The 16,620-nt window shown below is 40.8% G+C and overlaps 1 protein-coding gene across 4 annotated transcripts; it reads right to left on the bottom strand.

The window, feature by feature from the left end:
* Positions 1–436: 436 nt before the first annotated feature.
* On the bottom strand, positions 437–15,916 carry LOC104925889 (kinesin-like protein KIF2A). 4 transcript variants are annotated; one of them, XM_019254970.2, is made up of 22 exons: positions 15,704–15,916; positions 10,784–10,878; positions 8,788–8,910; positions 8,096–8,147; positions 7,459–7,575; positions 7,218–7,262; positions 5,772–5,872; positions 5,568–5,663; positions 5,416–5,470; positions 5,146–5,308; positions 4,966–5,056; positions 4,761–4,824; positions 4,588–4,679; positions 4,356–4,498; positions 4,034–4,238; positions 3,776–3,886; positions 3,609–3,676; positions 3,227–3,352; positions 2,179–2,326; positions 1,762–1,863; positions 1,500–1,635; positions 437–1,401 (listed from the first exon to the last, which is right to left on the bottom strand). In XM_019254970.2, exons 1-22 carry the CDS (start codon positions 15,762–15,764, stop codon positions 1,316–1,318), a joined length of 2,280 nt encoding a protein of 759 aa, XP_019110515.2. In that variant the 5' UTR covers positions 15,765–15,916; the 3' UTR covers positions 437–1,315. The 4 variants fall into 4 exon arrangements, with proteins under 4 accessions (XP_019110515.2, XP_019110516.2, XP_010737926.3 ...); XM_019254971.2 differs by lacking the exon at positions 3,227–3,352 and having other exon boundaries at positions 439–1,401; XM_010739624.3 differs by lacking the exon at positions 7,218–7,262 and having other exon boundaries at positions 439–1,401.
* Positions 15,917–16,620: the final 704 nt, after the last annotated feature.

The following is a 16,620-nucleotide window of genomic DNA, read 5'->3' as shown; positions in this document are numbered from 1 at the left end:
TGAAGGGACTGCAGATGGAAAAGTAGCTGTGAGCCAACTCTGGTGCAGTACATCAAATGTAATCGTTTATGTTTAATAGTGTACATGGTCCCATTAAATAAATAAATGAAAAATATATGTTTTATCGAACTACATTTTCTTAATTGTGCCTTAATATTATCACAGCACTGCTCCATCAACGTGTTACCATCACATAGGAGGGTAAAAGACTAAAAAGTCTGTGGCTTAAACTGGGGGTGCATGTCACTTAAAGCAGTGTCTGTCACTATGCATACTTAGATATTTTGTCAGGTAAATTTGGGATTTTCTTCTGGCTAGAATATGAAATCTGTGATGTGCTTCAACTCAGTGTCTGAGGAGTCGATGCCATCAAAATCTGCTACTGTCAAAACAGAGGAGAAGATGGCTTTTTGTGGAGTCACAAAAGCCATTCAAATGAAACACATGAATCTTTTATTACTTCATCCAGCATTACATCCGGTGCAAACACTGAGCAACATAAGAAATGGTAGGTCAGTGGTCACTTATTAATAGCAGTTTTTTTCTAGTTTCATTTTTATAACAAAGTGTTAAACAGGGGTGGAAAACATGTTTTACATTAAGTCAGAGTTTTTAAGTCAGTTGCCACAGGACGACATGGCACGAACTGAAGCAAACTACATGTAAAAACCTCTCGGAGCATGAAGAAAGAAACCAAAAAGGAAGAAGCACAGTGTGTCTTAAAAGCTTCTTTCAATTGGTAAATGCTCTGAGAAGAAGGGAGAAGAGAGAAGAGACCGCTTACAATGAGGTATGATTTTACAATGCCAACTGAGGACCCAAAAGCATGGAGAAAGAAAAAAAAAAGACTAAGGACAGTGGCATACATACGCTATTACAGAGTGCACATGCAGACATGTCAGCCAGAGCAACCAGAAATCAAATACTGGTTTTGTGCGGTAAACCTTAAAACATGTTCAATGGAGATCTCTTCTGAAACAAGGTTCAAAATATTCTGTTCAAAGAAAGTACAAACAAGTATAAAAGAAAATAATTTAAGAACAAAAGAGGGGAGACTAAACATTCTCCATGAAAAAAAAAAATCTACTAAAAGGGAAGGAAATAAAACTATTGTCCTTCCTAAGTTTTCTAATGAAGACCAGAGTGAGTGAACAGCCAGTTTTATTAGGAGGATCATTAACAAATGCAATTCCTTGAGCCTGTTGGTACATCACACAGTTTGTTTTCACAGCTGCTAGTGACAGCCCCAATTGTGCCAAACATCTAGTGGTTACGTTTCTGTATGTGCCACTTAAACCTCGGGCGCTTCCAGTCTCTAAAGAGCGCGTGGCCTCTTGGGATTGATCTGCTTACTGGCCTGCTCCTCCTCTTGGAGTGCAGAGCGGAATGACTTCACTTTATCTGTTGACAGAAACGGCAAAGAGGAAAAGACATCATCATAAAAAAGTGAGTAGTGTTTGCTGGAGCAGCAGTGGTGTGTTTCTGGGCTTCGGTCATACCTCGGAGTTCAGTGAGGATGTCTATCTTCTGGTCTAGGATCTGTTCCAGCTGGGTGGCGTATGACTCCACGTCATAATCCACCTCCTCCGTCATCTCCAGCAGCACTTTTTCATCTTCCAGCCACCGGATAGACTCCTGCTCATGGCAGACAAATACAGGAGCATATTTAGTTTGCACTGAATTACCTCTTAATTATTAAAGAAATACAAATATAAAAACACAATGTGGACAGTATTTAAAGAATGGTGTAAGTGTTCTGACCTGGAAAACAGCCCTGTGGTCCTCCAGGACCTGTTCCTCCATCTCCACTAACTGAGACACTGCCTCATGGAAGGTAAAGAGCTGGGGAGACACTTCCTCCTCCTGGGAGACACATTTACACAGTTGACATGGCTTCATGAACAACAAAAACATAAAGACATTACACACACCTCTGAGATTGCTGCTAAACTCTGGATCCCAGTGAACATTACTGATCTGTTATAACTTCATCACAAGCAACAAAGTCTACCAGGTCCTTCAAACCTGCCTATTTATTTCAGGGATGAGGACAAATGTTTCGGTTTAACTATAAACTGAGGAAATGTGTCACAATTTTAACAGCAGGCTTATTAATCTGTCTCCAAAGCAGAAGTGTGTGTACATGTGATTTTGGGAACGAGGAGGCTGTGCACTCACGTTCTGCTCACAGAGCAGTTTGAGGTCGTCTCTCTGCGGCGAGATACTCAGCCACTCCTCGTCCAAAAGGTCCAGCTGGTTGACAGTGTGGATGTTGGGTCGACCCCCTTCTATCACTTGGTTGGGGTCCACTGTCAGCTCCTTCACTCTGAAGAAAAAAAAAAAAAGAAAGACATTGAGCTGGTCAGAGACAAGTCTTCTCCTGAACATGTTTCGATTCGGGGAATGATGTTAACGGTGGGGTCAGACGTGTGGGACAAATAGCACAGGGTGGTGACATCATGCATGGGAAAAGATGACTGCGTTGACTCTGTAAATGTGTGAAGCCTGGCACTAATCTATCCGCCTATTTGCATAATAGGCATGTCTGCTACATCCACTTTGGGTTGGGTCTCTGTAAATATTCAGACAGGTTTTATAACGTTGATAACTTTGTTAGAATTTGGCGCTATATAAATAAAATTACACTGAACTTGGTTCACAGAGTGACAGCGTACAATTTGTCTGGTTCACTTGTACAATATATCTCAGTCTAAGTATGTGAGAGTGATTACGAATCGTTTTATGGACAATTTAGTGTTATTACTGGTGCCAAACAGCAGCTGACACCTTATTAAGTTCAGTTCTGAACCACCATATATTCATTTTGACTAAATCATACGCAGGCTTCACTTTTGTCCCTGACACATGGGGCTGGTGTCACACACACACACACCCAATATGGACAGGCGGATGTTTAGTTCGTTCTTCAGGAGTCAGCGAAAAAAAAAAAAAGTATTCACAGCTTAACCAAAAATAAAAGTCAAAGTAGGGGGGGAGGATGAAGAGTCATCATGCAGATGAAAAACAGGAAGGATAAGACGACAGTGGAGGTTTTCAACCGTGAACAGCTGATGAAGTGAATGAAAGCTGCTTTAAATGAGCTCATGGAGGTATATCATAATGTAATAAATACCTGCGAGGAGTGCATGCACTGTGTGTGTTTGTGTGTGTGTGTGTTTGTGTGTGTGTATATATGAGCAGTGCTGTGCTTTGGAGAGTGCTTGACCTGCTGGGAGAGGTAGCAGCAAAGTCATCATAGTCAAAGGTATTGGTAGGCGAGTGGTCAGAGCGACTCCCCTGACCGCCCTGGGAGAAGGGAATGTCCGATGGACTAATCCCAAACTCCTTCACTCTACGCGGCGGCGCCAGCGCACAGAGGAGCAGAGGGCAGGAGAGAAGAGGGAAAGGAAGCAGGAGAAAGAGAGGAGAGAAGGAATATACGAGAGTCAGACAGAACTACTGAGAGTGGGCAGAGAAATAACAACATTGGTACACAGCTAATTTCAGTCTATACTAAAACCACTGGGGGAATTAAAGGAGCTAATTTTGTATCATTGCATAATTTCTGTTTGTGGAAGGCTTTGTACAAATCACAACACATTCCCCACCTGTTGGCGTAGCGTAGCGTGTTGAGGGTATTCTCGCAGGATGTCATACCGGGAGAGATTGTTGCAATCTGTGCAGAGAAAGATCAGATCATTCAAATAAAAAAAAAAACATCCTGAAGTGATGTGAAGACACAGACATCAGATACTGATGAAGGCAATCGACTCACCATGCATGTGCGAGAGTTTTCCCCAATGAAGGAGTCTCTCAGGACCTGGGTGAGCTTACTGGCTCTGAATGGAGTGTGGGGCTTGTTACGGCCGAGAGCCCTGATACACTCCTGAAACAATAAAATCAGAGACACGTCATATGGGAAATTAAAATGCAGATATTTGAAAACATTGTGTGTTTTGTCTGCTCACAAACAAACAGGAAAAATGAGCTGATGTTGCAGCTTAAGTGGAAGCTGTCATCGCTGCCCACAAACCTTTAGCGCCAGCAGGCTTTTGTTGATCTCAGCTCCCTCCAGACGAGTTTGACGGTCGGCACTTGATGTATCAGCGCCCCTCTCGTTTCCCGCAAGGTCGATGAGGGAGAACTTTCCGTGCATCTTCCCCTTCCTCCGAAGAATGATCTGGAATACAGCGTGGCTGCGAGATGAGTGAGCGTTGGCCGATGTCTGCCCTGATGTTCTGGGACGGGAGAGGAAGGAGACGTGATGATGAACAAATAGCAAAAATAGGTGAGGTACGACAAGTTATCATCTCATTTTATGCGGGAGAAGAATAAGATGGTTTCTGTAGTTATACCTGCAGCTGTTGCCCACTTCTATGAGTTTCAGGACGTCCTCTGTGCACTTCACCTCCTTCTCTTGAAGCCCCACAACCTGTACTTGCTGTTTCCCGTCCTCCAGCACCCTCAGCTTAGCTTTACGATTGAGCAGATCAAACACCTACCAACACAGACAGCAGCACGGTCAGCACCGGTTCAGGTTTTATTCAGAGGAAACAAAAACCAAACAAATGGATACATATCACTTGCCTTTCCGCTGTAGATTTCAAAGAAGGTTGCGTACACTTGTAGATCTAACTTCTTGTAATTGGGTTTCTTCAACATGAGAAATACATCCCGAGCTGCGTGAAAAGAAGTAAGAAACCTAAAGATTTAAGACAACCAGACACATTTTACTCACTAAACACAGCTCACTGACTTACCAGCTAATGCGTAAATTCCTTTAGAGCAGTCTTGGTTCTTGCCAGAGAAATCTCCACCCATAGTCTAAAATACAGTACACAATACAGCGTAGATGAGATGTTTTAAAATTGCAAAACTCTCAATAGGAACAATGAGGTTTGACGTCAGTCAGTGATGTGGTTTTGGCTTTTTGAACGAGTCATTGTATGAGTCATTGCAACTCACATGCGTTTTTCCACTGCCCGTCTGCCCATAGGCGAAGCAGGTGGCCATGCCCCTCTCAAAAATGGTCTCCACTAGAGGCCTGGCAGTGAACCTGCAGGATAACACAGAGCACACATGAATTTATGACTCTGCAAAAACAAGTTTGCTCTGATGATTTGGTCTTTTCCTTTTGTCACTAACCTGTAAACCATCTCGTTGGTGGTGCTGTCATCAAAAGCGTAGTCAAAGCGGAAGGTCTGGTTCTCCAGGTAACGGGTGAGGTCCACTTTTTGTTTAGGTTCATGAACCATGACCACATCCTTGCTGGGGATGGTGATCACATCCAAGTCTTTCACAGACAACTCTGGAAAAAAAAGCAGAGGCAAGATTGTCAATCACAGTAATACTATGAAGCAAAACATTTGAAATAAAATGCAACACATCATGGACGTTACAGATAGAAGTCCTTGCCTTTCTTGTTGAGCGGACGTTTCCTCACACAAACACATATTCTGTGCTCTTCAATCTGGACCGTGCAACAGAGAAAGACATTATATTATAATGTGGCTGGGTGTCAACATCTAACAGTCAGGAGAGAAGAAGAAGCTAAAGTCTCTGCTCACCAGATCTGCTGTGGTCAGGGGCCGGTAGTCGAGACTGGCTCGGAAATCTCGGATCATGTACATGATCTCATAGTTCGGGATGGTGGTATCCACCTCCTGAGCACGCAGAGACAACATGACAGAGTGATGTATGAAAATATGCTCATCAATCAATAAATATATTTTGTTCATTAGGCAGCAGAAAGGTGAACCACACTGATGTACCTGAGCTCTCTTCTCCCTGAGCTCCTGTTGCTGAAGCCGACGCCTCTCTCTCTTCTCCTGCAGTTTCTCCACCTCCTTCACGCAGTTTGACTTCCTCCTCGCTGCCATAAAGACAAGACAAACAGTAACTCTGCTGCTTTTCAAAGGATATGGCAACAGCCTCTCCTTGTAAAAGGGTCTTTTCCTTCTTCCAGACTGTTTCTTCTACTTCCTCAGCCCTTTTCCCTTCTTGGCTTGAGCAGTATCGTTCTCTCAACGAAAGTCTTTGCTTTCTCTCGGTCTTCTTTCAAACAGAAGGGAGACCTTGGGCTATTTCCAACAAAGCAGAACAGTAATAGCGCTAAAGCACAGACCATGATGCAGTGGCTGGCACATGGTGCCTCCAGTATAACACTAGCTGCTTTCTCTACATAACAAACAAAAGGCCTTTACAGTGTGCTCAAAGCCTGCTCTCCTTATTTATCCCTTCTATCTGCATCCTAAAACACAACCACACAGCGGAAACTACCAATACACAGATATCTGCCTTGTATTACTGCATTTATACCAATTAAAATTAAAGGTGACTTCAAATCAGCTATGATTAGATCAACAGCAACATCAACCAAGACGTTATTACAAATCCCAAGCACATCACACCCACTGATTAGTGTTGCTTCAGGTAAATCACAAGATATTAGTAATCATACAGGTTAGCAAAGATGTCAGTGAAAACCACTTCTGGCTCCTTGCAGAGTTCATAAAATCATTGTTATCTGATTAGCCCTGGTTTGCTGCTACAGCCCCAGCTTCCCACCACAAAGCCTGGCTGAAGCCCTTTAATACAGTCCTGGCCTCCTGCTGGCTCCAGTCCCCGAGAACCCAGACTATCAGAGCAGAGGGATTAATAATCTGCTCTAATCTCAGAGGAGAAGATGAGCTGGGTCAGCATCAGGACAGGGCAGTATAAGAGGGACGCAGGACTGGCAATACTTATGGGTCACACAGGCTGTCAGTGGGGGGAGTTAAGGGGCGAGGAGGGGGCAAAAAAGGCATTTCCCTCCTCCTGCCCATAGCTCTTCCAACGACAGTAAGCGCTTGGAGTGGGGGGTAAAGAAAAAGGTTCTTGTTTCCGTCCGAGCCTTGAGGAGTAATGCACAGTGCCACAGGATTTTCCACGTGTATGACTCAGCAGGAATCAGTACGGGAAAAGACAGCGCAGTCCAACAGCAAATGCTTTTTTTTTTTTTTCCCCTCACTCTGTCTAATACCCAGAAAGCCTGTCTGTTGGATGGATTGCGTTTGTGCTACTTCGCCACCACACCACAGCTCTGAATAGTATCTGGCAGACATTTCGGGTTCACAATCTTCACATTAGACTAGAAGGACTCTCATTTTCTATTGGGAACTCTATTAAAATCACCATAAAGCGTTGAGGGCACGGGGAAACATGCAGGAGATACATACAAAGCTGGCCAAACTCCTTTCTGGATATCGGCTGATGTGAGGATTCTGTGATAAACGTGGTCAACAAAAACATGAGACATTAAAAAGTGATGATTTGTGTTTTCTGCAGATGGCCTAAAGTAAAAACTGAAACTTAAAGTTGAATTATTATTATGGTCTCCCTAGAATTTCCTACTTTCTTGAGAAAGATCACAGCTCAGGTTAATAAAAAAAAACACACATTCTTGTTTCGTCACGTTACCATTCTGCAGTTGCTGCTGTGTCTGAGCTTGAGTGAGCTGTGCGGGCTGCTGGGATGGAGGCGGTGGTGCAGGCTCTGGTTGTTGAGGCTGTGGGGGTCTGGCCCGGGTCGGAATCACTACAAACACAAAAACCAAAGATTAACAAACTGACCTTTTGATTCGCATACTGCTAACACGCCACTTTTGAGGTTGGTACTCAAACTGAATCTGCTGTTTTACAGTTTTTAATTCACCTAACTTAAAATCTGCTTTACCTACATTTAGTGACTCAAGATGTTGTTGTGTTTCTGTTTTTTTTGTCTAAAACATTTACATAAAGGGAAGCTGGGTAAATACCAGAAACACTTCTCTTTAAAATAGAATACAATTGAACAGCACCACAAACCACATCCTCACATAAACTTGAATCAGCACTTCTCTCACCAGTTTACTGCATAGATTTTTTTCCAATCATAAAAAAAAAAATGTCACAGAACAGTTTTAAATTGTGTGTCATACAATAATGGAATACTTGTCAGGTCAATCTGATAATATTGGTCACTGATGTGCATGTATCGACCACTGTTCATTCAAGATTTATGAGTAATATATTATAAGAGAATAATTCAACAATAACAAGAACTGCATGAAACAAACCTCTGTTATCCTTGGACGGAGTGTCATTCTTAGGTGCTATTGTCCGACGGTTCTGCAAGAAAAAAAAAAAGGATAAAATGATTAATTTTAATATATAGCCTAGCTGCTCAGGAAAAGGAAACAACATTTCTTCCACCTGTCACCTACAGAGATACAGAAACAGACAAAGCCTGAGAATCAGATTAGTGCAGAGACCTCCTTTATGTGACTTCCAGTGTTTGTGATGACATTGCACACATCTTAAAGTATTTTAAAAAAAGAAATGAGAATACACTTTGTTCAAATTACAAACAGCTTTAACTTACTAATCTGACTGATGTACACTTTACACGTTTTATAGGTTGAAAACAGAAAAGATTATACTGTATGGCAAGTAAAGTCACAACTGCAATATTTGTTTAATATTTCCAGTATTCCCATGACAATATAGCCCTTCTCTACTGTGCACCATGCACAGTGTTAACTTAACAGGACCAATTAGGTGGTTACTTAAAGGGATCTAGGTTCTATATTAAGGTACAGCAAACAGCAGCCACATAACTACTGAGCAAGTCGGAGCTCTAGAGATTTAGATTCACTCTGTTTATAATGTGGATGAAAGATTTAAAATGGAAGGTTTGTGTAAGTCGTGTTGTGTTTAAATAATTATAAACAAATCGTATCGCACGTCAGTTAGGGTGGCTGGTACTCACCTTTGCAATTTTGCTGACCTTCACACATGTAGGTGTAGGTGGGGGTGGAGTCTCTGGACTAGGGGCGATTTCTTCATCTGGAGCCACATCTGGGTTAAGTGCAAATATACTCTCCAAGTCAATCTGCCGGGAAACAGAGGAGTATTAATACAAATTGATCACATGTATGCCCCTTAACCTGTGTTTAACATTAGACAGTGTTATATTCATGTATTCATTTGACTTCTGTTGAATGTGAAGACTCAATGCAGATTCAATGCTGTAAAAAATTGAAAAGTGGGTTAAATAAATACTTCTTATAGGTGCTCCAAGTCTTATGGTACAGGTAAGTTTTAATATGTGAGTATGTGAAAGTCTCCCTATAAGCAAACCAGCAGACACTGAATGTCATTTGGACGTGGGTCAGACTTGACATGACAAAATAAAATAAAATAGACTTGCATCTTGACTTTGATGCCACTGAGGGGAGACTTCACTTGGACTTTGACTTGAATGACCTGAAACCCCCCAAAACCCAGAGATTAAAAATGATGCTTTCATTTGTAACAGACAGATGAAGTGTGATTAGCCAAGGCAAGATCTAAAGCAGCATCTGCTTAATTTGAACTATGACTGTATTAACTTTCTATATAGCTTTTTTAAGATCTTGACAGGATGCACTTGTTTGTTCAAATGTATGAAAATCAAATCAGATTTTATTTGTATAGCCCAAAGTCACAAAGTACATTTGCCTCAGAGGGCTTTACAATCTGTACAGGGAGTGACACCCTCTGTCCTTAGACCCTCGGTTCGAGTGAGGAAAAACTTTTAACAGTGAAAAAAAGGTGGAAGAAACCTCAGGAAGAGCCACAGAGGAGGGATCCCTCTCCCAGGACGGACAGACGTGCAATAGATGTCACGTGTACAGGACAAATCAACACAAACATATTGTACAATTACAATGAATGATAAAATGACAATGAATGATAAAATGATTACAGTAGCAGTGGAACCTGTGATAGAGATAGAGAGACACAGATGGACAGCTGCAGCAAATCATAAACTAACTATACTGTAATAGAGATATGGTAACAATAATGACAGTAATAATATATGTAGTGGACATCATGCAGGAAAATGTTATTTAGTATGTTTAAAGTCTATCCAGTGTATGCTTTGTCAACTGAATGTTCTGAAAGAGGCTGGTCCAACAGGCCGGCTGTTTTTTCCACCGTGAATTTTGTTACTGCAAATTTAATACCTGGACTCTATTAATATCTAACATTTGCCATCTGATAACCAGAGAAACTTGGAGAGGGAGAAAGTGACAAAAAAAAGAGAAGGAGACAGAGGACCCAGTGTTGTAATAAAGACCATGAGTCCAAGACCAGAGTGTATTGAGACCGAGACAAGACGAGATTTTGAGACTAAAACCAGACAGTATATAGCCTACTTGGGTAGCTAACATGTAGCTAATATTTGCCAAATGTCTTTAGGTGAGGCCGACGCCTCACAGCATTCTCAGTCAGCGCATTACAGGATTTACAGACCACGTGTTTTGTTTTGGATGTTGTTTTGCAGATGAACTCTTTGTCTGAGACAAGACCAAGTAAAAATACAGTCGAAGTTTCTGATGATGGGAAATGCAGATTTTAATACATCAAGTTCAGTGTCCAAATTACAGAAAGATCAGATTTAAATATCATTATTCAGCACTTCTACGTTGTCTTAATAAGGCTAAGCCAATATATTAGTGCCTCTATACAAAGCAGATATGATATATGTATAAAAGTAAAATAACACAATGAGGCTTTATCACTGAGATAATAAAGCCTATATTGTTAAGCATGCACTGCGTAGGACATATGACCAGAGTTACACGCTCATGCACATCAGCGTACAGAGGGTGGTGTCAGGTGGGACTGTAACACACGCAGGCTGTATGTCTGAATGTCTCTGGACGACAGTAATGCTGTGGACAAGAAAAACACTTTGAGATGTAGTGACGGTGGGTTACCTCTTTCCCTTTTGTATCTCCATTTTCGATCCACTCCACTGTGACACTTTCGTTGTCCTCATTCAGTGAGGTGACCATTGCCTGGTGTATCCGTCCTGTGAAAGTATCACAGACAGGGGAAACACAAACATCAGGCGGCAGACTAACATTAAAAACTGCTGCAAGGTGGATAGCTATAATAAAAATAAAAAAAAACAATAATAATACTACTACATTTTATTTATATAGCTTGTGCATTAGCATGGTAATGTATTTAGTATGGATTAAATTTGATTCATTTTTGTTATTTGAAAATGCAGCAAAAAAAAGAAAGGAAAAAAAAGCATGTAAAATGATACATTTGAGAATGTGGTGACATTTAATGTTCTGTCAGGACACCCTTGGTGTACTGTATATTAATATTGTTATCTAGATTTCAAATCATATCACACAACGCTAAACACGAGAGAAAAGATGAAATCACTCAGCACACACGACAGTGCTGAATGATGCTAAATCATGTCTGTGCTCACCTTTGTACTAACCAACAGAACACTATTTTTATGACATCAACACATTAAACAATCAGGACACCGTTTGGTCCTTTACGTTTAAAATGAAAGCGACACAATGCACTGAGGCTAATGTTAGTAACGACTGACTGTGATGTTTGATAATGACCCGTTGGGAAACATTGATGATAGAGACAAGCGCAGCTGCTGCTAGCCTGCATGCTCCTCTCCGCCTCTCTCTCTCTCTCTCTCTGCAGCGTGATAATACCAGCTGTAAAGAGCCTGCTCAGCCCTCCCATCTTTGTCCATGCGGAGCTCGCTGTATGCTGTAAATTCCAAGCACAACGCAGGGAAGCACCATGTTCCTCTATCCATTATTCAGAGACTCACCGGGAGCCAGCGAGCAAAGATGCTTTTAGTGTTCTCAAATGCTGAACATTCACGGATTGTTCTTACTATGGTTTTACGGCAGCAAAACACAAAAAGGAGATCTAGTGTCTTAAAAGAAGAAGTGTCGAGGAGAAAAAAAAAAAACCTTTGGCAGTCTGAAAAACAGGAACCTCTGGCTTATTCTCAATAACTAACTCTATACTGCAGCTTTAATATGAATCCACATGTAATTACACTGAATAAAAAGCATGAAATCTTGCATACATACATGTTAAAGGTAGTGGGGCTGCCAAATCAACTAAATCAATCACCTATAGGTGTTCAGTCAGATGGAGATCTGATGACTGAAGCCCTGATCATATGATTCACATCCTGACCACATGTAAACAATTAATTTACCACAGACATCTGTATTTGTTATGTTCCTTCACTCATTTATTTAGGTTTGCCTTTAATCTGTCAGCTGTCTGACTGTGCATGCTTCAGTGACTGCACTGAGGAAACACATCCAGACATGAATATGTGAAAATAATACACTGCTGAACTGTGACATGGTACGTTATATAAAAACAACAACAAAAAAAACACTTGGACACAGCAAAGGAGAGTTTTGTAAGCATGCCAGGCAGAAATAGTGACTGCAGCACTCGGAGGATTTATGTTCCTGTTTCCGGTTAATATCTATTAGATGGAGAAAAGAAAAAAAAAAAGAACAGTAACTTTGACTGTAATTGGCTTATGTCAGTGGGCAAGCTTGAGACCACAGCCTTCCTGTGGGTTCATACAGACAGGAGTCAATTCAACTACATGCTGCTGCACAAGTGACTGCAGCAGAGCAGCAGCTTCCTCCAAACCACTTTGGTGGAAAAGTCTTGGCACGTGATGTAATATCTAGAAAAGCTTGATTTAAATATACCAGTTTGACTTTCGTCCTCAAAGTACACACTTTTTAGTTTTGCCCGTTGCATTAGGAAAGATAGAAGATGCCAAAAAAACAGCATGACAGAATACATGCTACATAAGGTGATTTGTTTTATTATTAGTTTATACACATATATATTTATAGTTAGGTAAATACAATTCACAAGATGATATTTGGTGTTTGTAATTTATTTATTACCTGATGATCAAATTTGATTACCCTTCTGTCAAGTGACTAAAAGTTTCATTAATCATTAATTGTTTCAGTGTAAGGAAGAAGGCCTCAGACAGGTTCAAGGGCATAGCATCTGTCCTGGAGCAGACACTGTACACCTACGAGAGTCAGGCACGCCTTTCTGATGAAGACAACATTTAATATCACAAAATCAGTAAAGTGTACTGGCCTGCCTGCCTGTTCTTCACATACACATACACAGTCCATTCCACTACCTAGCTACTGGTGTCCCACTTTTATCCTAAAACCTGGTTGAATATGTTGACACCTCCTAGTAGTTGAGGGGGCTTAAGAGAGCTCTGCTAAAAGCCTGCCAAACAAACAAAGCCTCAGAAGAATCAGGTTTGCTACAAAACCCAAAGGCACCCATTGATGAAAGTGTGTCAGCATGTCACAGACTGAGAAAAAACAAAGCGGTCCAAAATCACTAAGCTGTTGGATGGCTTATGTCTCTATAGCACTCCATTTAAAAAGACACTCCAATCCGTTATGGGAAAGGGATCTGAATATTTACAGAAAATGATTGGGATACAATTGTTGGAATCACTAAACAAGTCTCTACGGGTAGAGTGGATTTTGAGTTCTGCCCCAGTCTTTACATATTAGGTGACCCTAAACCCTTGGCCCATATTGTGAAACCCTTAACCAACTGGATTCAGACAAGTATAATGATCGGTAAGCAGATGATAATGAGAAAGTGGAAAGATGCAGAGGTATTTCAAGTTAGGTAAAGTAGCTGCTTTTGAAAGAATATCCTATAGTATAACACATTATACTGAGAAATGGGGAATGTTTTTAAGACTGTATTCTTTACAGGGTAGCTTAAAATATTTCTGCATACATCGATCACAATGGGCTGTTTTGGGGAGAGCGGGATGGAAATGAAGGTGGAGGTGGACTGGATGTTATGCAGGGATCGGTTTTCTGGAGGTCTACTAGTGGTCAGTGAATTTCACATGGGACAACAACAGTATAGTGGTTGTTTCCTGGTAAATGGACATAACATATTGAGCATGGACTGATGTATCTGTCTGGGACTTATTATGCATTTTTTATTTGTTTTCATTTTCTATTTGTTATTTTTATGTTTTATCGATTGTGCATCTTTTATCTTGACTTGGCCTTATTTTTATTTATTATTTGTTTCCACTGTTCTCTTAGTTAAATCTTGTAAAATGTAAAACTCAATAAAAATTTGAATCATAAAAAAGAAAAAAAGACACTCCAATCCTTTCACACAAAAATACATTTTAAAAAGATAATGTCGACCATTAAACAGGGAATCTACTGACGACATACAAATCATATGCACAATAACTTCGGGTCATTTACTGAATAGCACAAAATAACTCTCTGAGTTCTTGCTCTCATCAGGACTGACTGTGAAAGGGAGAAAAAAAAAACCCACAGAGGGAGCGAGGGAGTCCTGGCAGCATGGAGGGAGCTGGCTGCAACAGATGGGGTGGTGGCTAATGGCCTGAATCTGGCTTGAATCTGAAGCGGCCCTGCCACCAACCCCCCCAGAGTGAGGGCAATCCCTGCTCTGGATGCAACACCAACCAGCATGGAGATGACAGACAGAACTCCTTCTCTTTCCAAGCTTCAGGTTTCTTTCAGATCACACCCCTGATCTCAAGGTGCTCCATGAAGTGAAATGCTTGAGGGCGATGGAGTTGTGGACAACCAACACACACCCTTTGAACAAGCTTTGACAGTTGAAAGTGCTTTGTGCTGGGATTATTTTGTTGTTTGTTGCTTTATTATTATTATTAAACATTAGCACTGGGTGTTGCCTAATCCTGAAAGACCAGGCAGGGATGACACAAACTTTTCAAGCATCTTTGGCAGCCTGGCCCTGAAGCAATGCTCTGCAACTACACAGAGGAAAGCAGAATAAAGCAGACATTCACATCGGGAAGAGTCATACAACGAGCCTCTCCCTTTCTCTGTCTACTCCTCAGTTAACCCTTCAAAAAAGACTGAAGTGAGTGTATTGTAATGCAAACTTCCTCCTGGTCACAGAGGTGTCATTTCATACTTTAGTGTTTGTTTGTCATCTTGGCAGCTCAAATGTGATGTGTTTTTATCAAAGTGAGTGTATGAAACGACATTTATCTACAGCACAGAGGTAGTTATTAAAATAATACATGTCGTCTATGGTGTTATTATCAATACACACCATGTCAAATCCAACAACAATGTTCAAAAAAAAAACAAAAAACACACATCTTGCTTTTGAACCATTTTGAAAAAGGGTTTCCATAACAACCGACGATATAGTTAAGTTAGCCCCCGGTGTAACGTTTAGCTAATAATAACCCGAATAAATGAATTGTACATGGCATTAAAAAAAATAAAACACAGCCACAAAAGCAAACTTGGCTCGTTAACTAAACAAATCGTGGTTATGTTTCACTGCGGCGGTAAAATAAAGCCGGTAACACGAGCTAACGTCGGGCTAGTCAGAAGCTAACTGACGCTAGCTCGGTTAGCATTGTAGCTGATGCATTTGAAATGCTCGTTAGGCCAAAATCATCTGTTAGTATGTTAGCTCCGTTATTTATTTTATTTATTTAGTTAAAGTATTCGATGTTATCTTTAAAAAACCCAGCTAACTGCAAATGCCTTTTTAATTATTCCGCACAGGAAGCTAACAAAAGGTAGGAGCTCATTCAAAAAAGAAAAAAAGGCTTTGGCCATGTTGAGACACTCCGCCCTGACAGCTAGTATCAACCTTCCTGTTGGGAGCTAACTTAAGGCTCTGCAGCTACCGGGGAACAACGGTTGCTGTATCCAACAAGCACCGCAGCAACAAAGCTCCCTTAACAACTTAACACAGTGCGACGAAAGAGGAGGTGAAAGAATAGACAGGGTCAAACTTACCATCGCTGCGTTTTATCTCCACATAAGTACCGACGACAATCTTCCCAAAACCCGACGCCATCCTACATTACTTAAAACAGATGACAGGAACAAGGCTACAGACTTAATGTGTGCCGGTGAATGCAAGCTTCTTGTGTTTAGCAGTCTTTGGCCGGAGAGGAAGATGCAGGCTACAGAATCAAGTGACCGAGAATAGCAATGTGTTTCCGGGCCCGGCCGGCATTTTCAAAATAAAAGCATGCTTTAGAGAAAAAAAAACCCTGCACTTTTGAATGAAAACAGAGCATATATGATGTTAAACTTGGTCTTGTATTTACTATTGATAATCTGATCTGATTCTCTGCTGGACTGATTACTGGACATTCAGATAGATGATGAGAGAGTGTAACAGCTGATTTCATAATCGCAAGTTATTGCACATAGTCCATAGTCCATATGTATATTTTTATAGGTAGAACCATATGTTCATCCTTCTTCCTTCAGGGATCAATGAAGTAATAATCAAATAATACATTTTATTTCACAGGTGCCTTTTTGTCACCAAAGGACACCTTACAATAAATAAAAGTAGACAGCAAATAACAAAAACAAACAAAAAGAACCATGAAAGTACCAAATAACAAGAATACAACATTAAAACAGGTTAAAATAGGACAGTGCAATTGAATCAGTCAGATAGAAAAGGCATGTAAATAACAGTTACACACACACACACACACACACACACACACTCACTCACTCACTCTATCTATCTATCTATCTATCTATCTATCTATCTATCTATCTAGTTTGATCTGGTTCTTTGTTGGAGGTATTAGGTGATTTTATATCCACGTAGGCATGTCTCCATATGTGCCCAATGAAACAATACACAATAATAATAATGTCACACCAGATACATTCTACTGTCTACTGTC

Source organism: Larimichthys crocea, chromosome III (genome assembly GCF_000972845.2).
Source record: "Larimichthys crocea isolate SSNF chromosome III, L_crocea_2.0, whole genome shotgun sequence".
Classification (NCBI taxonomy): Eukaryota; Metazoa; Chordata; class Actinopteri; family Sciaenidae; genus Larimichthys; species Larimichthys crocea.
Note: the sequence above shows the minus strand (reverse complement) of the source record. Positions and strands in the feature narration are given on the sequence as shown.